Below are 22,758 nucleotides of genomic sequence, written 5' to 3'. Positions count from 1 at the left end.
CATTATACACCGTGGCTGCGTGGTGAAAAAAGCACAACAGCATCTCTTTCACCTCAGACGCCTGAAGTAGTTCAGCACAAATCCCCAGATCCTCAGGATTTTCTACAGAGGCACCATCGAGAGCATCCTGACTGTCTGTGTCATCACCTGGTACGGGAACTGTACTACCCTCAGTCGCAGGGCACTGTAGAGAGTGGTGCAGACAGACCAGCGTAGCTGTGGATGTGAACTTTTCTCTATTCGGGACATTTACAGCAGCAGGTGCGTAAAAAGGGCCCCGAGGATCATCAGGGACTCCAGCCACCCCAACCACAGATTGATTCAGCTGCTTCCGTCTGGCAAACAGTACCGCAGCATTAAGGCCAGGACTAACAGGCTCTGGGACTGCTGCTTTCACCAGGCCATCAGATTTACCAATACGCATTGATCTGATTGCAAATCTGACCGTACACACCATGTATATAAAACAATAATGTATTCAATCTTAGTGTTTGGGCAATATTGTCCCACATTTCCCCTCTTTATTGCTTGTACATTGTGACAGAGACACAACATAAAAGATTTTTACTTCTTTGGATGCAAGAGATAAAATAAATACAAATACACAAAAATCAACCATACCTCTGCAGTATTCCAATAAATGTCAAAGGTTCAAAACTGATAAGAATAATAATTTAAAGTTACAGAAAGGGGAAACCTGTTTTACTGTTCGTGGGATTTTTGAATTTAATATTATGGGAGCTCCATTGTACGTGGAGATGCTACAAGATGGGCTTTCACAACACAGGAGCAGCTTGTATTTGAAAACAGTAACTCCAAGTTCAACACATTTCTACAAAAGGAAACATTAATCACATCCACTCAGTCAAAGCTCAACAGAAAGCTGGATGTTTTAAGCAAGTCTCCTCTCACTCTTCTAATCCCCAGCAAATACCCTGTTCAGCATTTCCTTATAAGACAGCCAACTCATTCAGCTATCAGTCTAGGAAACCTGCTCTAAACTGCTTCCATAAATAAGGGGAGAATACTCTACAAAGTACTCGAGCTCTGATCTCCCCAATACCCTATATAACTGAAGCAAATTCAAAATTGGTCTAATGTAGAGACCAAAAGCAAAAATTAGCAGTAGCTTAATACAGCAGCTTTTTTACTTATTCAAGATATTAGCAGAAAAATCACCTAACACTTCATCACAATATTATAATATATGCAATATTACACCATATTCAGTAAGGCCTTTGACAAGGTTCCACACGGAAGGTTAGTTAGGAAGGTTCAATCGTTAGGCATTAATATGCAAGTAGTAAAATGGATTCAGCAGTGGCTAGATGGAAGACGCCAGAGAGTAGTGGTGGATAACTGTGTGTCAGATTGGAGGACGGTGTGTAGCGGTGTGCCTCAGGGATCTGTACTGGGTCCAATGTTGTTTGTCATATATATTAATAATCTGGATGATGGGGTGGTAAACTGGATTAGTAAGTATGCAGATGATACTAAGATAGGTGGTGTTGTGGATGATGAGGTAGGTTTTCAAAGCTGCAGAGAGATTTAGGACAGTCAGAAGAGTGGGCTGAAAGATGGCAGATGGAGTTTAATGCTGAAAAATGTGAGGTGCTACATTTTGGTAGGACTAATCAAAACAGGACATAAAAAGTGTCCCCCGCTTTTCGAACATTCGCTTTACGAAACCTCACTGTTATGAAAGACCTACATTAGTACCCTGTTTTCGCTTTCAGAAGGTGTTTTCACTGTTATGAAGAAAGGCAGCGCGCGATAAAAGGCAGCACGCACCCCAAGCAGCCGCTCTCCCCCGGATTCGGAACGGCATTGCTTAAACACGTTGCACTGAACAGCCGTTAGCAAGATGAGTTCTAAGGTGTCGGAAAAGCCTGAAAGAGCTCATAAGGGTGTTACACTTAGCGTAAAACTAGACATAATTAAGCGTTTCGATCGTGGTGAACGAAGCAAGGACGAAGTGAGTTTGGCTTGTGGAAGTTGACGAAGATGATGTTGAAGAGGTTTTCGCATCCCATGATCAAGAACTGATAGATGAAGCACTGATGCAATTGGAAGAGGAAAGGATAACAATTGAAACCGAATGCAGTAGCGAAAGTGAAGTCGTCCAGGAACTGAACGTGAAGCAACTGTGTGAGATTTTTGCTGCAATGATAAAGTACAACTTTAATTTTGAAAGGGTGCGTAGGTTTAGGGGATATTTACAAGATGGTTTGAGTCCTTACAAAGAACTGTGTGATATAAAAATGCTCGAGGCTCAGCAGTCAAGTAAGCCTTCCACATCAGCCACAGCAGACGACGAACCCTTTGACATCAAGGCAGGCAGTCATAGGAGAAGATGAGCTGCCTGCCCTGATCGACGATGAGATGACACCCCCGTGTCCCACCACCCCACCCCCTGGACAGATACTGTACCGATTCGCGGAGAATGCAGCGGTAGCCAGGAGACACACAGCACATCTTTAAGAAAAAAGCCGAGATAAACATGCTAATTAATTAGGTGCTGCCTAGCACATAATTGCCGGCCCAGACCAGTGCCGATGCAATCGGCAATCGCCTCTGATCTGCGCCGACATTTACGTGCCGGGCAGCACCTAATTAATTAGCATGTTTATTTCAGCTGTTTTCTTGAAGATGTGCTGTGTGCCTCCCGGCTACCCCTGCGTGCTTCGTGGCAATGTATCAGTTGGCTGCCTGGAGGGTGGGGGCCACTGCACCACCCCCAACCTGTGACGACTCAGTCTAACACACCATCATCAGTGTGCTCGATGTCTTCCGAATTCCTGTGATACTACACTATACATACATTATTTCTACTTTATATAGGCTGTGTATTTTTTGTGTTATTTGGTAGATTAGGCAGCTTCATAGTTTAAAGGTTATTGGAGAGCGCGTTTATGCCAACAGCGCTTGCGTGAGATTTTTGCTACGGAGATCTGTGCAGGCAATTGTTGTAGAGAAGTATTTCTACTTTATATAGGCTGTGTATTTATCATATCATTCCTGCTTTTACTATATGTTACTGTTATTTTAGGATTTGTGTGTTATTTGGCATGATTTGGTAGGTTATTTTTGGGTCTGCGAACGCTCACAAAATTTTCCCATATAAATAAATGGTAATTGCTTCTTCACTTTACGACATTTCGGCTTACAAACCGTTTCATAGGAACGCTCTACCTTCAGATGGCGGGGGAAACCTGTACATGGTAAATGGTAGGGCATTGAAGAATGCTGTAGAACAGAGGGATCTAGGAATAATAGTGCATAGTTCCCTGAAGGTAGAATCTCATGTGGATAGGATGGTGAAGAAAGCTTTTGGTACGCTGGCCTTTATTAATCAGAGCATTGAGTATAGGAGTTGGGATGTAATGTTGAAATTGTATAAGGCATTGGTATGGTCAAATTTGGAGTATTGTGTCCAGTTCTGGTCATCGAATTATAGGAGAGATGTCAATAAAATTCAGAGAGTACAGAAGAGGTTTACTAAAATGTTGCCTGGGTTTCATCTCCTAAGTTACAGAGAAAGGTTTAACAAGTTAGGTCTTTATTCTTTGGAGTGTAGAAGGTTGAGGGGGGACTTGATAGAGGTGTTTAAAATTATGAGGGCGATAGATAGAGTTGACATGGATAGGCTTTTTCCATTGAGAGTGGGGAAGATTCAAACAAGAGGACATGAGTTGAGAGTTAAGGACAAAAGTTTAGGGGTAACATGAGGGGGAGCTTCTTTACTCAGAGAGTGGTAGCTGTGTGGAATGAGCTTCCAGCAGAAGTGGTTGAGGCAGGTTCCATGTTGTTGTTTAAAGTTAAATTGGATAGATATATGGACAGGAAAGGAATGGAGGGTTATGGGAGTGCAGGTCAGCGGGACAAGGTGAGAGTAAGAGTTCGGCACGGACGAGAAGGGCTGAGATGGCCTGTTTCCATGCTGTAATTGTTATATGGTTATATTACCCATTAATGCCCAATTCAAATACACTTGAAATGATAAAAAATACCAATTTAAAACTAAAAAATTATATCTAAAATTTATAATTTGCTCATCTGTACACATCATAATGCATACGTCTCTAACCATACTTTGCGTTGTGGTTCCAGTTCTTCATCAGTGATTCCAGCAGGATATATTACAGTAGTAAGAGTAGGCTGTTCTGGCAATTCAAAGTGAAATGCTTGTGGTATTGGAACAGTTTGTCCTTTTGTATATCTCTGAATACACTTCTCCATTTCAGTTAGCTGTGAAGAAACTGATTCTACAATTCGATCCAGTAGTCTGCAAAAAAAAAAATTGATTAAAATGTTTTTGATAGCATAATTTTATTAAAAAGACTAGTTTTCCAGTCCACTCATTCTCAGCCACTGCTCATTCTCCTCAGATGATGATAAACATAGAACACATAAAATACAGCAAAGACATAGGCCCTTAAGCCTACAATTTCTGGGCAAATATAAACTAATCCCCTTTGCCTGCACATAGCCTACATCCTTCCATTCCCTGCCTGTTCATGTGCCTTTCTAAAGGTTGCTATTGTATCTACTTCCACCATTTCACCTGACTATGTCTTCTAAGCACCTACCACTGTGTAAAAATAAAACGTGTCTTGTAACTTTCATTTCCCCTCCTCACTTTAAAGCTTTGTATCTAGTATCAGACATTTCCACCATGGAAACACCCTATCTATTCCTCTCATAAATTTAACTACTTCTATCCGGTCTCTTTTTTTTTTCCTGACACTCCAGGGAAAAGAACCCAAGCTAATACTCTCTAATCCAGGCAACATCATGGTGAATCTCTTCTGTATTCTCGCATACACCTCCACAATCATTCTCTATTGTATCATTCTCTATTAAGGAGGGAACTATGGATTTCCTCCCAAAGCTCCCAAAGGATTTAAATTCTGTTCTCTATTTTGTGTGCCATTTATCTCCCCTTTCTTAAATTCAGCACTCAAACCTGTGAATTTTCTTTATGAAATTATTATGTTTTAGTTAAGCAGGTAGTAAAACATCAGTTTATAATTACTAACTTCTGAGTCAATGTTCTTTTCATTTTTATTCATAGTAATTAATATCCTTTGTGGAATCATACTAAAACTGTTTCTTTAAATATTAAAATCCTGAAAATAAGGAAAAAATTTTGTCTTAAAATGACCCATGCAAACCTGTAATAAACCTGACCTTAAATCTTTGCTGTCAGGCAATACCACAGATTGACCTGCCATCTGGTGAAAACAATGTCTTGTTAATCAATGCAGACAAATAAACTGCATTGTTTGGCAGTGTGTCTGCCCTGGATATGAAAAGTTCCCATGTCAAAGTAACTTGTGCCAAAAGAAATCATTTCAAGGCGTGTTTCAAAGTTCTGTAAGGGATACATATTAAATTCAGCTAATCTTCTTGATCTTATTGACACAATGCCAATTTACACACTGCTTTTGAAATAATCCGGAGATTATACTTCTGTGATTTTATTTTTTAATTTCTCAGATTCTTTCAACAGAATCTCCTCCTTGGTCCTATCAATGTAGTGTCTTTCATATGAATTATAACAATCAGATGTTTTCCTTTCTACACTAATCTCCTTTCCTTAATCCTGCCAGTGGGTAGTCAACACAGCTGGGGCTGAATCATATGACTGCAGCAAACAGCGTCATTCCCCCTTACTACATTATCTCCAAGTATTACTACATGCATTTTCATTCCCCAAGCTGAATGTCCTTCTGTACCACAGTCATGTGATCATTGCTCATTCTCCCTGCTCCACACAGGCTACAAGAACCTTGTACCTGATGAACAACGGCTGCAGTACTACCCTTTAGAACCCCATGCCAGCCTGGGTCATAATGATGGATCAATTCTGCAGTACTTAATCTAAGAGGTACAACTGCCTCTTTCAAAAAGCTTTCCCTCTCTCTAAAAAATTGCAGTGCCCAAATCTCCAACTACAACTTATCAATTCTGGCCTAAAGTTCTTTGAGCTACATTACTTAAGCTGCAATGTTGTCGCCATGGAATAAATGCTTTCTATTAGTTCCCACGTACTACGTCAACTGCTCATGCATGCCTGCTTAAATCTAATTATTTAAGAATAAAACTACATCATTTCCCGTATCTTGACAGCCTCTTACTCAATGTCCATATCATGCAAAAGATATAGTTAACAGGCATTATAGTAAAGCAACCTGAGCCTTAGTAGAACCCAGAGACTTAAATACCTACCTGTTCAAGTTCTAAGTCAGCCATTTTCTACTAACAATTGAAGCTAGTTAACTTAATCACCAGGCAAGCTAAAGCCTGCAATTTATCAATTTTTATTACTTGGTTACCATATGAAATAGAAACTTTTAATGGTTAACTTAAAGCTGAAATAATCCCATTACTCACCAAACCCCATCTCCATAGTCACTACCCTTAGAAGGCAATTCACATAATGCTAAAACATGCTGTGACAAAATAGGTTGCAACATTAAGCAGTTCAACATCACATTAAACTAATGGACATTATGGCAGAAAGTCCACTACTGCTTGCCCGTACAATTCACTGAAAAATTCATGATAAAATTATATTGTTTTTCAATAGAATTCTTAATAAATATCCTGCATACCAACATCAATGACAAAATAGTTGTACGGAAATCTGATGACAAAAGAGGAATACAAAAAATCTACTCAGTTTTTACTCAGAATTAGCATATTTAAATTGGATTTTGGATTCTGCGCTTCTTCAGGGTTTATTAACATTTCCATCATACGAAAAAGTGCCTCCCTGTTACAGAAAGTAGCCAATGTCAACTGAGTTACAATAGAGCCATTGCCTCACAACACAAGAGACTCTGGCTCAGTCCTGATCTTGGGTTCTACCTGGGTGGACTTTGCATATTCTCTTCTAATTGCTGGTTTGCAATGATTGCAGCTTTCATTGGGTGCTCTGAATTTAAAAGCAAGTTGGTGGGTAAATTCACCACCGTAATTTGCCCCTGTTGTGTAGATGAACAGTAGAAAATAGAAGGAATTGGTAATAATGTGGGGAAAATTGAAAATGGAATTAAAGTAGGATTAATACAAAATAGATGGTTAATAGTTAGTACAGACTCAATGGTCTAAATGGCTTGTTTCTGTGCTGTGACTCTATAAATCTATAGACACAAGTTGATATTTGCTACTGATCTTTAGAGGGGAGTCCATAAATTAACAGTGTATCAGAATGCTTAAAAATCTTTCCTTGGACGTGCATAAGTCAATGCTAAAGAAAATTAAATAATTATAAATCTAATGCCTCAGAATAAAAGCAAACAAACTTGGACAGCAAATTTCACATCCTGTTGCAAACATTCCACTTTAGTATCATGGAGCAAACCTGCCAAATTCTATTTTATCCAAGTGTCATTAGCCATGTACATGCATTCAGAAACTACTTAGTATTTAGAATGTCACATACTTTGCCCACTGGTCATCTGGATTAGCAAATATTACAACATCAATAGGAAGAGTCAGCTTAAAATGTAACCGTGACTTGGCATCCTGCTGGATGAACACACTTTCAACTGTGCCAGGCCTTGACATCTCAAACAAAAGCTCCAGGTTTATGACTCGCTGAAAAATAGAAACAGTAATGTCACAATCAAGGTAATTAAACTATCATATGGTTTAACAAGATATAGAAGTTCAAATCATTGAAAATAATATTTAAATATGCTACTTTTAATGCAGCAAAAAGAGTCATATATGTGAAGTTTAGCTTACAAATCTAATTAATACTCAGCTCATTCTTCCTTGCTGCTAGGCAGTTCTTAATGTCAATAAATACTTCCACGATTCTGGCATAAAACAATGGGCCGACAAACAAAAAGGACAGAAAATATGACATCTGCTGGGAAAATTTTATATTTTCTGAATAAATTCTGCTTAGTTCTGAGGATTCTGACAAGTGTTGAAGTCTTGGGTGGACGAGTTGAGCTCCAACACCATTTCCCAGTTGGACTTTCTATACACTCCAACAGAAAATTGGATCTTGCTGAAATTTCCTAACTAAACAACTAAAATAATTAAAACAAAAATAAAAATAAAACCATGTAATAAATAGTATTAAAAAAACAAGCAATCTGCTTCTGTAAAATAAGCACACACATGGAAAATCCCTGAATAAAGAGTTTCAAAATGATTTAGAACCAACATAAATCTCTACTTAATAATTTTTTTAATAACAAAAAGCAATGGCATTAAGGAAAAGGGTAAAAAAAACACTTTGTAATTCTTTACAGGTTTCAAGATCTTACAAGTAGATTAATACAAGTTCAGAAACAAAGGAGTCAATCAAGTTTCAACCAAAAAATAATTTCGCTATGGTCCAGAAACGGGCAACATCTGATAATTCAATATGTAGTCAACTTGCTAGGAAATGTCACATAATGTACATTAGATCCAACAGCTCATGCCAACAACAGAAATGCAGGCACCCATGCCCACCCCTCACCTTACTCTTCCTGTTGTAATTGAATATCTATGAGAGTGGTGTAATTGATCTAATGGTTTACTTGAGAATTAATCAGTTCCAAAAATTGTATATTTAATGTAAAAAATGGCCTTCTGTAGAAAAATACCAGGCAGGTATTGATTATCTATTTTAGGAATAGCATTCGGCCATTTAAACATTCTGTCTTTGACAACACTGCTGAGTCTTGATGTTTTAAACAACTTACCAAACAGTTTCAGGGAGAACTGTGATTCTAACTCAGTGCAATAAATTTACTGTATGTGAATTTGTGCTATATTAAATCAATAAATTGCTCTGCAAGGGCAAAATCCTGTACAATTAAAGTCATGGTAAATTGCCCCAAATGTGTATTGCTACTACTATACTGACACAAATACAAAATGATTAAACCATTACATATTTTACATCAGAAATACATGTAAAAGCAAACATTTCTCAAAACCTGTATGCTTACCACAGGTTCAATTTTCAGAGTTTTCTTTTTGGGAATCTTTTTCAGATAGTCATTGACCTCAATGCTGCAAGAAAATTATAAATCTGTGATGAGACAATACACATATAGAAACAACTGCAAAAATGCAGTTCATTCACTCATACATTTAACAACCAATTTGTTAAACATCTTCCATTAATATATTTTTACTTAAACATTGGCATCTATGATGAAAAATTGCACACCAGGTTTATTAATTGATTATTCAAAGCCTCATTCCATTTTCTGTAGTTCCAAACATACTCAGCTCATGGTCAATCATCAACTCCTACATACTAGACCTGCAACAAATCACGTTATACTACTTCTGCTTTAAAATAATTAATTTAATTTAATCACTTTATTTAATTTTGTCAGTCACTCTTACCTCTCAAAGTACCTAAGTTAATTGGAGATTTTTGCATCTCCTTTCATCGTAGGTGAGGTACCAGAACAGAGGTGGATATTTAATGTTATTCCTTTATTTAAGAAGGGTAGTAGGGATAATGACAGGTCAGTGAGCCTTACATCACTGGTATGGAAATTAATGAAGAAAATCTTGATTTCTGTACAGTTGGAAAGTCAAGAGCTGATCAGGGACAGTCAGCATGATTTTGTGAAAGTCCTGCCTCACTAATTTGATTGAGATTTTTGAGGAGATGGCTACAACTAAGCACTACCTCAGACCTTGTGACACAGATTGAATTACGACCTCTCTTACTGTCTGTGTGGAGTTTGCACTTTCCTTCTGTGACAGTGTGGACTTCCTCACAGTGCTCTCAAATCCCAAAGCAGGTTGATAGGTTAAATGGCCATTCTAAATTGTGCCTAGTATGCAAATGAGTGGTTAAATTGGGGCTAGTTGATAAGAAGCATGGATAGGGGAATTAGAATTAATGCAAGATTCATGTAACGGTCAGTCTGAAAGGGCTTGTTTTCATGGTGTACATTTCTATGACTATGAATTAATTAAGTTGACTAATGAAGGCAGTGCAGGCAGTAGACTTTGTCCAAATGGACTTGACAAGATCCCACATGGTAGACTTATCCAGAAGATAGAATCCAAGTTGAACTGGCTGATTGGATCCAAAACTGGGTTGTGATAGGAGTCAGAGATGGTGATGGATGCATACCTTTTTGATAGGAATTTTATGACTGAGGGATCAATGCTAGGACCTTGTTATTTGCCATTTACATCAATTACTGGGACATGAATGGAGAAGGTATTTGCAGGTGATATGAAAGTTGGTGACGTGTAGATAGCGAGAAGGTTTACCAACGCTACAGCAGGATGTAAATAGGATGGAAAGGTGGATTAGAGTTAGCAGACGGAATTTAACCCCCTCAGGTGTAAGCTGATGCATTTTAGAAAGTCAGACAGGAGTAGGACATATGTAGTAAATTGTACTGCACTAAGAAACAATTAATGAACAGAAGAAACTTGGGCTTCACTCGTACACAGTTCCCTTAAAGTGGCGGATAGTTAGGTAGTATGAAGATGGCATATGGCCTTCCAAAGATAGAGGTATCAGAAACAAGAAGCCTTAGTTTAAGGTGAAGGTAAGGAATTTTAAAGAGGGTTTGAGGGAAAAATTTTCTTTTTACAGATAATGGCTTACATCTGGAATTCGCTGTCAGAGGAGGTGCTGGAATCACATACAACCACTAGGTTTAAGAGACACTTAGACATACATTTGAAAAGGCAAGGCATAGAATGATACAGACTTAGTGAGGGGGAAAGAGGATTAGATGGACAAAAAATAGCATAGATGCTGTGGGCCAAAGGTTTGTTTCTCTTCTGTACAACTATGAGGGACACACTCTACGGACACTGCACTCAGAAGATAGTGTACTAACAAAAAAAAAAGCTATTTTTAGCTGGTTTCATAGATTTAGCTGCCTGGTATCAGTTTTGTTGTACTACATGACTTCAATTAACCAATTCTAGCTAGTTAGGAATTAGGAGTGGATTTGTTTTATGGGAAGGATGTAACAGAGAAATGGAGGTCATTTAAAGGCAAAATTTTGAGGGTTCAAAATCTTTATGTTCCTGTTAGGTTGAAAGGAAAGGTAAAAGTTTGAGAGAGCCATGGTTATCAAGAGATATTAGAAACTTGGTTCGGAAAAAGAGAGGGATCTTCAATAAATATAGGCAGCTTGGAGTTAATGAGGTACTCGAGGAATATAAAGAAGGTAAAAAGAATCTAAGAAAGAAATTAGAAAAGCTAAGATACGAGGCTGCTTTGGCAAGTAAGGTGAAAATAAATCCAAAGGGTTTCTACAGTTATGTTAGTGGCAAAAGGATAGTGAGGAATAAAATTGGTCTCTTGGAGAATCAGAGTGGACGGCTATGTGCGGAGCCAAAAGAGATGGGGGAGAATTTGAACAACTTCTTTTCTTCGGTATTCACTAAGGAGAAGGATATTGAATTGTATAAGGTAAAGGAAACAAGAAAGGTAGTTATGGAAAGTATGACAATTAAAGAAGAGGAAGTACTGGCACTTTTAAGGAATATAAAAGTGGATAAGTCTCCCGGTCCGGACAAGATATTCCCTAGGACCTTGAGGGAAGTTAGTGTAGAAATAGCAGGGGCTTTGACAGAAATATTTCAAATGTCATTAGAAACGGGGATGGTGCCGGAGGACTGGCATATTGTTCATGTGGTTCCATTGTTTAAAACGAGTTCTAAGAGTAAACCTGGCATTATTGGCCTGTGAGTTTGACGTCAGTGGTGGGTAAATTGATGGAAAGTATTCTTAGAGATGGACAGGGTCTGATTAGGAACAGTCAACATGGATTTGTGCATGGAAGGTCATGCTTGACAAATCTTATTGAATTTTTTGATGAGGTTACTAAGAAAGTTGATGAGGGTAAAGCGGTGGATGTTGTCTATATGGACTTCAGTAAGGCCTTTGACAAGGTTCCACACAGAAGGTTAGTTAGGAAGGTTGAATCGTTAGGCATTAATATCGAAGTAGTAAAATGGATTCAGCAGTGGCTAGATGGAAGACGCCAGACAGTAGTGGTGAGTAACTTTGTCAGATTGGAGGACGGTGTGTAGCGGTGTGCCTCAGGGATCTGTACTGGGTCCAATGTTGTTTGTCATATATATTAATAATCTGGATGATGGGGTGGTAAATTGGATTGGTAAGTATGCAGATGATACTAAGATAGGTGGTGTTGTGGATGATGAGGTAGGTTTTCAAAGCTTGGAGAGACTTAGGACAGCTAGAAGAGTGGGCTGAAAGATGGCAGATGGAGTTTAATGCTGAAAAATGTGAGGTGCTACATTTTGGTAGGACTAATCAAAATAGGACAGACATGGTAAATGGTAGGGCATTAAAGAATGCTGTAGAACAGAGGGATCTAGGAATAATGGTGCATAGTCCCCTGAAGGTGGAATCTCATGGAGATAGGGTGGTGAAGAAAGCTTTTGGTTTGCTGGCCTTTATTAATCAGAGCATTGAGTATAGGAGTTGGGATGTAATGTTGAATTTGTATAAGGCATTGGTAAGGCCAAATCTGGAGTATTGTGTACAGTTCTGGTCATTGAGTTATAGGAAAGATGTCAATAAAATTGAGAGAGTACAGAGGAGGTTTACTAAAATGTTGCCTGGGTTTCATCTCCTAAGTTACAGAGAAAGGTTGAACAAGTTAGGGCTTTATTCTTTGGAGCATAGAAGGTTGAGGGGGGACTTGATAGAGGTGTTTAAAATTATGAGGGGGATTGGTAGAGTTGATGTGGTTAGGCTTTTTCCATTGAGAGTGAGGAAGATTCAAACAAGAGGACATGAGTTGAGAGTTAGAAGACAAAAGTTTAGGGGTAACATGAAGGGTAACTTCTTTACTCAGAGAGTGGTAGCTGTGTGGAATGAGCTTCCAGCAGAAGTGGTTGAGGCAGGTTCCATGTTGTCGTTTAAAGTTAAATTGGATGGATATATGGACAGGAAAGGAATGGAGGGTTATGGGCTGAGTGCAGTTCGGTGGGACTAGGAGAGAGTAAGAGTTCGGCATGGACTAGAAGGGCCGAGAAGTCCTGTTTCCGTGCTGTAATTGTTATATGGTTATATAGTTACCCAATTACCCAGGAGAATAAAGGCTACATACAAACAAATGACAAACATAAGAAAATCTGCAGATGCTGGAAATCCAAGGCAAAGTGCACAAAACGTTGGAGGAACTCAGTAAATTAAGCTGCATCGATAGAAACGAATAAACAGTTGATATTTCGGGCTGAGGCCCTTCATTAGGACATACAAATATATGAAATAGTTGCAGAATAAAGTGCTTTATCTCCTCGTGCTACTTTACTTGCCATTTTATTTCATTGTGATAAAAATATATGGCTCCGAGAATTTAAACTTGAAACAGAGTCATTTTTAAAATGAAAGCAGACTTACTCCCTTGTTCATCAAACTCTGACCAACTCTATTAAACTCATGGGACCGCTGTCTCCTTTGCTGCTCAGAAACTTATGGTACCCATTTCCTCACAAGGAGACTAAAAGATTGGTACAAAGGTTCATTCTTAAGGAACTCTTAGAAGGTTAGAGAGGTCGAAAGGGAGAAATGTTTGGGAGGAAACTCCAGACCTTGACCCTAGGCAGTTAAACAAGGGCCCATCAATGTTTAAACTCTGAGAGTCAAGAACTTGCAGAGGGATGCATGGTTAAAGGGGCTGATGAATACGGGGAGATATAAATGAAGGTGGAATGGTAGTGTAGTGTTTAGCCAAATGCTTTACAGCGCCAGCAATCACCAATCAGGGTTCAATTATTGCTGTTGTCTGTAGAGGGCTTGTACGTTTCCCCCATGACTGCTTGGGGTTCTTCCAGGTACTCCAGATTTCTCCCATATTCGCAAGATTCGCAAGATTCGCAAGGGTTAGTAAATTGTATGCATGCTATGTTGATGTCAGAAGCATAGCAACATTTGCTGACTGCCAAGCACAATCCTCACCAATTTGATTTGATGCAAATGACACACTTCACCATAAATTCCAATGTACATGTGACAAAAAAAAAGGCTAACCTAATCTTTAATCTTTATGTCAAAATGCATTTATAGTAGCATGCAAAAGTTTGGGAACACCTGATCAAAATTTGTTACTGTGAATAGCTAAGCAAGTAAAAGATGAACTGATTTCCAAAAGGCATAAAGTTAAAGATGACACATTTCTTTAATATTTTAAGCAAGAAAACTTTTTTATTTCCATCTTTTACAGTTTCAAAAAGGAAAAGGGCCTGAAGCAAAAGTTTGGGCACCCTGCATGGCAGTACTTAGTAACACCCACTTTGGCAAGTATCACAGCTTGTAAATGCTTTTTGTAGCCAGCTAAGAGTCTTTCAATTCTTGTTTGGGGAATTTTCACCCATTCTTCCTTGCAAAAGGCTTCTAGTTCTGTGAGATTCTTGGGCCGTCCTGCATGCGCTGCTCTTTTGAGGTCTATCCACAGATTCTCAATGATGTTTAGGTCGGGGGACTGTGAGGGTCATAGCAAAACCTTCAGCTTGTGCCTCTTGAGGTAATCCATTGTGGATTTTGAGGTGTGTTTAAGTTCATTATCCTGTTGTAGAAGCCATCCTCTTTTCATCTTTGACTTTTTTTTAAAGACGGTGTGATGTTTGCTTCCAGGATTTGCTGGTATTTAATTGAATTCATTCTTCCCTCTACCAGTAAATGCTCCCGGTGCCACTGGCTGCAACACAAGCCCAAGGCATGATCGATCCACCCCTGTGCTTAACAGTTGGAGAGGTGTTCTTTTCATGAAATTCTGCACCCTTTTTTCTCCAAACATACCTTTGCTCATTGCGGCCAAAAAGTTCTATTCAACAGGTTCAAAGGAACATCTAAACAAGCCTGATGCATTTTGGAAACAAGTCCTGTGGACTGATGAAGTTAAAATAGACCTCAAAAGAGCAGTGCATGCAAGATGGCCCAAGAATCTCACAGAACTAGAAGCCTCTTGCAAGGAAGAATGGGCAGAAATCCCCCACACAAGAATTGAAAGACTCTTAGCTGGCTACAAAAAGCGTTTACAGGCTGTGATACTTGCCAAAGGGGGTGTTACTAATTACTGCCATGCAGAGTGCCCAAACTTCTGCTTTGGGCCCTTTTCCTTTTTTGTTATTTTGAAACTGTAAAAGATGGAAATAAAAAGTAATCTTGCTTAAAATATTAAAGAAATGTACCATCTTTAACTTTATGCCTTTTGGAAATCAGTTCATCTTTCACTCGCTTAGCTATTCACAGTAACAGAGATTTTGACCGGGGTACTCAAACTTTTGCATGCCACTGTATATAGCGCTTGAAAAAAAAAGGGCAAATCAACCCAAAGAGTGACAACAAGCCACAGAGACAGCCTTTAGGATAAATGTAATCTGACAAATAGGCTTTAAGAAGCATCTTAATGGAAAAAAGGTTAAGACCAGAGAGGATGAGGTATAGAACTTCAAGAGTCTTGGCTAAAATAGCATGACCATCAAAGGTAAAGGAATTAAAATTACAGATTCTCAACAAGACTGAATAAAAGTGTTCTTGTGTGAATGAAATAGCAAAGAATTCAGTGACTCCAAATGCAAATTAAAATTGGAAAAAAAACAAATACTTTAAAATATAGATATTCACCTGTAATTTAAAAAGGTTTAGTACCCACACTTCAAGTACTAATTCCTAATGATAGTCCCAAAAACATTACACAAAATTATTACTAATATACTTAATTTATTCCACTGTTACTTACGGAACAAATTTTAAGATGGATTTGCAGCTACTATTCTCGTGCAGTTCTGAAGGCTGTGTAGACTTATGAGATGCAGACCACATAAACAGGGAACTTTCCACACCAAATAGGATGATACCTTGTGAATTCACCTTATTAATGGCATCTGAGATGGCATCTGAGACACCTTTTATAATTCCTCTTTCTAATTCCAGAGAAGAAAACAATTATATTAAATGTTGTAAATCCCGATATTCATATTTAAAATTTAGTTATACAATTACGTGATTGACACAACATCCTCTGGATTATCTAGCAAGGCAAAAGTGCCCATGCCTTGCACTTAGCTATCCAACCTTATCCATAAAAAAAACATTCACAATGATTTTGCATCCATTTCCTAAGCTATTCCTTCGGATTTCCCCAAGGACCGATCCTTCATTCCAGCCATTCCTTCTCTGCAGTCTGCCCTCAATGACAATATCTGAAAAAGCAATGAGAGTTTCTTCATTTCTGCTAAGACATAACCCAGTTCTCTCTCACCACCTGCCTTGAACCTGCCCTCACGAGTCTGCTCATCTCTCATCCACTAATGGATATTCAGTAATCAATAATGCAGCTACCAAGGCACAGACCTTCTGACCCCACCATGAACTCCAAGTCCATCCTCCTCCCTATCACAGTTTGAGGCTGAAGCAAACTGTTTTTCAGTTCTGTTACCTTAAGCAATTTTAAACTACCATTTGAACCACATAATCTATCAATTGCCTCTTTGATAACAAATCGTCATTTTCATGACTAAACCTATTGGTTTCTGCTAAAACCATTATTTAGCTTTTCATAACTTCAAAACATAACTATTCCAGTTTACTCCTGGTGAGTCTGCTTCATTGTATGATGCACATGTCAAGGTTGAAATCGTGGCTAGAACTTAATTTTCTTTTAAGTTTGTAGGGATGATTTCAGGGACAAAGAGTGGAAAGAGAGGACAGGTTAGGGTTTAGGGACAGGAATATAGGAGTTAAGAGTTTAGGCCTCCACTTCACTTTCAAAGTCTAGCAACATTGACGGGTAATCAGAACATCCACAGTTCAGGCCGGACCAGTTGAATTGCATCCTAGGATTCTGAAAGAGGTAGTGTTAGAGATTGTGGTGGCATTAGAAACAATCTTTCAAAAATCATCGGACTCTGGCATAGTTCTGGAGGACTGGAAAATTGCAAATGTCACTCCACTCTTTAAGAAAGTAGGGAGGCAGCAGAAAGGAAATTGTAGGCCAGTTAGCCTGACTTCAGTGGTTGGGAAGATGATGGAGTCAACTGTTAAGGATGAGATTATGGAGTACTTGGTTACACAGGACAACATAGGACAAAGTCAGCATGGTTTCTTTAAGGAAAAATCTTGTCTGATGAACCTGCTGGAATTCTTTTGAGGAGATTACAAGTAGGATAGATAAAGGGGATGCAGTGGATGTTGGATATTTGGATTTTCAGAATGTCTTTGTCATGGTGCCACACACGAGGCTGCTTACTAAGTTAAGACCCATGGTATTACAGGAAAGTTACTAGCATGGCAGCGAGTGGGAATAAAAGCCTTTTCTGGTTGGCTGTCAGTGACTGATGGTGTTCCACAGGGGTCAGTGTTGGGACCACTTCTTTTTATGCTGTATTATCAATGATTTAGATATGGAATAGATGGCTTTGTTGCCAAGTTTGCAGATGATACGAAGATTGGTGGAGGGGCAGGTAGTGTTGAGGAAACAGGTAGGCTGCAGAAGGACTTAGACAGATTAGGAGAATGGCCAAAAAAGTGGCAAATGAAGTAAAATGTTGGAATGTGCATGGTCATGTGCTTCGGTAAGAGAAATACATGTGTAGACTATTTTTTTTAACAGGGAGAAAATCCAAAATCTGAGGTTCAAGAGATCTAGAATACAAGAGCAGGGATGTGATATTGAGGCTTTATAAGGCACTGGTGAGGCCTCACCATCAGTATTGTGAACAGTTTTGGGCTCCTTTTCTAAGAAAAGATGTGCTGGCATTGGAGAGATTTCAGAGGAGGTCACAAGGATGATTATGGGGATGAAAGGGTTATCGTATGAGGAACGTTTGATCGCTCTGGGCCTGTACTTGCTGGAATTTAGAAGGATGAGGGTGGATCTCATTGAATCCTCCCAAATGTCGAAAGGCCCATACAGAGCAGATGAAAGGATGTTTCCCATGGTGGGGGAGGGGAGTCTAGGACAAGAGGGCACAGCCTCGGAATAGAGGGTCATCCATTTAAAACAGAGATGCAGAGAAATTTATTTAGCCAGAGAGTGAAGTTGTGGAATTTGTTACCACAGGCAGTTGTGTTGTTGGGTGTATTTAAGGCAGAGATTGTTAGGATTTTGATTGGCCATGACATCAAAGGTTACAGGGAGTAGGTCTGAGGAGGGGGGCAAATAGGTTCAGCTATTATTGAACGGTGGTGAGAGGTGGAGCAGACTCAATGGGCCAAATGGCCCAATTCTGCTCTGATATCTTATGGTGCCCAGAGTTTGGGGTCCTATCATCAGCAGGTCCAGGAGATGATAGCGAAGATTGGAGCCCGAAAGTCAATTGGAAGTCTGCAAGATGAAGCCTGGAGCCTGGAGACCTGTCCTGGGGATAGAGAATAGCCCGTGTGTGTAGTAAAGGGTCTTGATTCGCTGCTGTTGTTTTGTCGCCTGTTCTGTTCTATGTTGTTCTAATGGCATAGTGAGTATGCCATGTAGCGCCGGAATGTGTGGCAACACTGGGCTGCCCCCAGCAAGCATGCTACTAGTTGTGTTGGTTGTTATCACAAACAATGCATTTCACTTTTTGTTTTGATATATATGTGATAAATAAATCTGATTCTAATCTTAAATTTGGACACCAGATCACATTTTTCATGATTCTCATTAGGTTCTTTGACCAGCAACATTTCTGTTTCTTTTTCCACAGATGCTAAGCGACTTGCCAAGTGTTTCCACAATTTCAGTCTTCATTTCAAATTTCCAGAATCTGGAGTTACACTGTTCCATTTATCCAACATCCTGATATTTACTAATATTTATTGGGTCTTGGTTAAGCAATGTCTCGGTTTTAAAACTGTCCTTCCTGTTTACAAATCCTCCTGTAACTCTGCAGTATTAAAATTGCTTGGTGTGAACTAGCTTGGAATGACCTACTATGGTTACTAATCTCATGAAAATTGTCATAATCCTTAAATACTCCACAAGAGTTATTTAACAAAATATGACATAGCCGTGCAAGGATTTATTATGGCAGATAGCAAGCTAGAGCAGGCCGTCCTCAAAAACTGAGTGATCATGTAAGATGGGACTAATGACAGAGGCCACCAAGAGACCTATGACAATTCTAGAGGAGTTACAAGCTTCAGTGGGTGAGATGGGAGAGACTGCACATACAACAACTGCTGCCTGGGAGCTTCACCAGTCACAGCTTTATGGGAGAGTGGTAAAGAGAAAGCCACTGTTGAAAAAAAAAATACCACATGAAATCTTGGGTAGAGTTTGCCAGAAGGCATGTGGGAGATTCTAAAGAAGATTCTATGGGTCTGATGAAACTAAAATTGAGCTTTTTGGTCATTAGACTAAACAATATGTTTGGTATTTGTGAAGGTAGAGGGTAAAATGAATGCAGTAAAACACAGGGAAATCCTGGAGGAAAATCTGATGCAGTCTGCATAAGAACTGCGACTTGGGAGATTTGTTTTCCAGCAAAACAATGACCTCAAGCATAAAGCCAAAGCTACACAGAAATGGCTTAAAAACAAAGTTAATGTCCTGGACTGGCCAAGTCAGAATCCAGACCTCAAATCCAATTGAAAATTTGTAGCTGGACTGAAAAGGGCAGTTCATTCACAATCCCCATGCACTCTGACAGAGCTTGAGCAGTTTTCTAAAGAATGGGGAAAAATTACAGTGTCTAGATGTGCAAAGCTGATAGAGACCAATCCACGCAGACTCAAGACTGTAATTGCTACCAAAGATACATCTACTAAATACTGACTTGAAGGGGTGAATTCTTATGCAAACAATTATTTTCTGTTTTATATTTGTAATTAATTTAGATAATTTTGTAGAGATCGGTTTTCACTTTGACATGAAGGAGTCTTTTTCTGCTGATCAGTGTCAAAAAAAGCCACATCAAATCCACTGTGATTCAATGTTGTAGAACAATAAAACATGAAAACTCCCAAGGGGAGTGAATACTTTTTATAGGCACTGTATCAAAGTCTCAGAATGTTGGACAATATCTAATAATATGAGGAAACAAATTGAAGCAGCAGAGATACGGCTTTTAAGGAGGATGCAAAGAATATCATGGACGAAACGAATATCTAACGAGGATGTCATGAACACACACAAAAAAGAGAAATAATCTATGAGATCATGAAAAGGCAACATAACTTCACTGGAGATGTGATTAGGAAAGAGGAGTTAGAATGCATGGTAATTATGGGAAAGATTGAAGGGAAGAAAGCAAGAGGAAGACAAAGACAAATGACGATGGAGACAGCAGCCAGAGAAATGGAAATGAATACCAATTAATTGATCCACTTGACCCGTAACAGGAGTCTGTGGGCCATGGCAGTCAAAGCTCAAACTGGGCACGGCACCTGATGGTGATGATGATAAATCAAAGTCTACCATTTGCACTTTCTGTGCTTCCATTTATTACCCTCCAGGAATCTGCTATGTATTTCCAACATTTTCTGTCAAAATTCAGTATGCTATTGGTTGCAAGTTGGATATTTTCTAAGCTGAATTTTTTGTTACATTCTTAAGAATTCTACTGAGACAGCTTCATCACTCACTGTCTTTGTTAGCTTTAGGCTACAATAACATCACCGTAATCAATTCAAATGATTATGTACAACCAAGAAAACCAAGTGGCTGGAATGGAATGTTCTTAGTATCACTGGGCAACAAAACTGCAAAAATCAAAAAAAGCACCAGATCACCATTCTTAAAAAAATAAAGTAAGCTGAATAATATTTAGACACTCTTTTTGGTCTGAGTCAAAAGTAATGAACATAATTTTCTCACACAATATCTCACTTAACATGTGTTAAAGATTCTGAATATTTCAAGGAGAAAGAAAAAAATGACAAAAATATGTTTAAGATTTTTAAAAACTCACCATCTGTTTTGCTCACAAATCCATCCAGATTAATTCCTCCCTTTACACGAAACAACAAATCTGCAGAATCAAGTGGCAGCTGAAATAAATTGATTCAAAGAAAGTAATCTGTTTAGATAGATGGTAAAGTTTTGTGTGTACAATGAAGACTTCTCTCCTGGGCAACGGGTGTTGGCCATACACTTATACTCTTCAGTAAGTCCAGAAACTTAGATCCATTTATTTACATCTACAAAATTATCCACACTCAGGAAAATCTATCTGGCCTAATATCCCATGAGAAAAACATCAGGAGGTTCAACTAAACATAGCTGACCAACAACTTAAAGAAATGTTACATCATGGAAGGAGGTCAAGTATGTTTTACTTAAGAGCAGGTCAGTTGCTTCAACCCCCTTATCCTTTCCCTAAAGCCCTCCTCATTCTTTCATTTTGGATACATATCCGCCTCCTTTTTGAATACAGCTAAATCTACCTCTACCATTATCCCCAACACTGCATTCCAGGCACTAACCACACTTTATGTTTTTTTCCTCTATTGCTAATTAACTTCACCCATGTCCTCTGTTAATAACTTGAGATACCTCAACTAGATTGCCTTGCAACCTCTTTTATTCCAAGGCAAACAAACAAAGCATCCTCATTTATCTACAAAACTAAGTCCTGCCATTAGTAAATCTGTTGTACAAGTCTATATAAATCTGAGGAGCCAAGACAGGTGAATGGTAGGCAGCTACTTCCCTTCACCTGACTTCACCTATCACTCCTAGTTTATCCTCCTTCCCCTACCCCTACCATTTTATTCTGGCATCTTCCCCCTTCCTTTCCAATCCTGATGATGGGTCTTGAGCCAAAACATCAACTATTCCATAGATGCTGCCTGTCCTGCTGAGTTCCTCTGTGTTGCTCTGGATTTCCAGCATCTGCAGAATCTCTCATGCTCATGTCTTGCTTCTCTTAATAGATAAGCTATGCATAAGGAACAGAAATTAAAGTTAATTGGCAGAAAGATTAGTAGGAAGTTAAGAAAATTTATTTCAATTGATGAATTGTGGCAGCCTGCCTGAAATAGTGGGGGAAACAGAAGCTCTCTTTACATTTAAAAAGTATCTAATTAAGCAATAATAGTCTGAGAAACAAGAGCTTTAGATTAGATTATGAGGACACTCAGTCCTCGTTTATTGTCATTTAGAAATGCATGCATTAAAAAAAATGATACAATGTTCCTTCAGAATGATATCACAAGAAAACACAGGACAAACCAACACTAAAACTGACAAAACCACATAACTTATAGCATATAGTTACAACAGTGCAAAGCAATACCATAATTTGATAAAGAGCAGATCATGGGCACGGTAAAAAAAAGTCTCAAAGTCCCGATAGGCTCATCATCTCACGCAGCCGGCAGAAGGGAGGAACTCTCCCTGCCATGGACCTCCAAGCGCCGCCAACTTGCCAATGCAGCACCATTGGAAGCACCCAAGCGCAGCGGACTCTCAGTCTGTCCGAAAATTTCGAGCCTCCGACCAGCCCCTCCAAGCACCATCCTCTGCCGAGCGCTTCGACCCCTCCCCGGCCGCCGAGCAACAAGCAAAGCCCAGGACTCAGGGCCTTCTCCTCCGGAGATTCTGGACCACACAGTAGCAGCAGCAAAGCAGGCATTTCAGAAGTTTCACCAGATGTTCCTCTGTGCTCTCACGTCCGTCTCCATCAAATCAGGATTGTGCACAGCACCCAACTTGACAAATAACAGACATCACCACCGGAGCGGCTGCTGCGAGCTGCGTCATGCCGCCATCTTCTCCTCCCACCAAAATTAGGATTAACCGAACACTCATTCTAGCATGGACACAATAGTCATAGGTCTCCTACTTAAAATCTGAATGG

At 39.2% G+C, this 22,758-nt stretch overlaps 1 protein-coding gene across 1 annotated transcript in view; it reads right to left on the bottom strand.

The window, feature by feature from the left end:
- Positions 1 to 22,758, bottom strand: part of ufsp2 (ufm1-specific peptidase 2) — a 55,138-nt gene that overhangs the window by 26,655 nt on the left and 5,725 nt on the right. Inside the window, exons 2-6 of the mRNA XM_063049388.1 lie at positions 20,869 to 20,947; positions 15,720 to 15,903; positions 8,961 to 9,024; positions 7,451 to 7,605; positions 4,093 to 4,285 (exon numbers count right to left, since the gene is read on the bottom strand). Coding sequence (XP_062905458.1) covers positions 4,093 to 4,285; positions 7,451 to 7,605; positions 8,961 to 9,024; positions 15,720 to 15,903; positions 20,869 to 20,947 — 675 coding nt within the window. The remainder of the gene's footprint in view (positions 1 to 4,092; positions 4,286 to 7,450; positions 7,606 to 8,960; positions 9,025 to 15,719; positions 15,904 to 20,868; positions 20,948 to 22,758) is intronic.

Source organism: Mobula hypostoma, chromosome 5 (genome assembly GCF_963921235.1).
Source record: "Mobula hypostoma chromosome 5, sMobHyp1.1, whole genome shotgun sequence".
Classification (NCBI taxonomy): domain Eukaryota; kingdom Metazoa; phylum Chordata; class Chondrichthyes; order Myliobatiformes; family Myliobatidae; genus Mobula; species Mobula hypostoma.
This window is presented reverse-complemented; position numbering and strand designations above follow the sequence as displayed.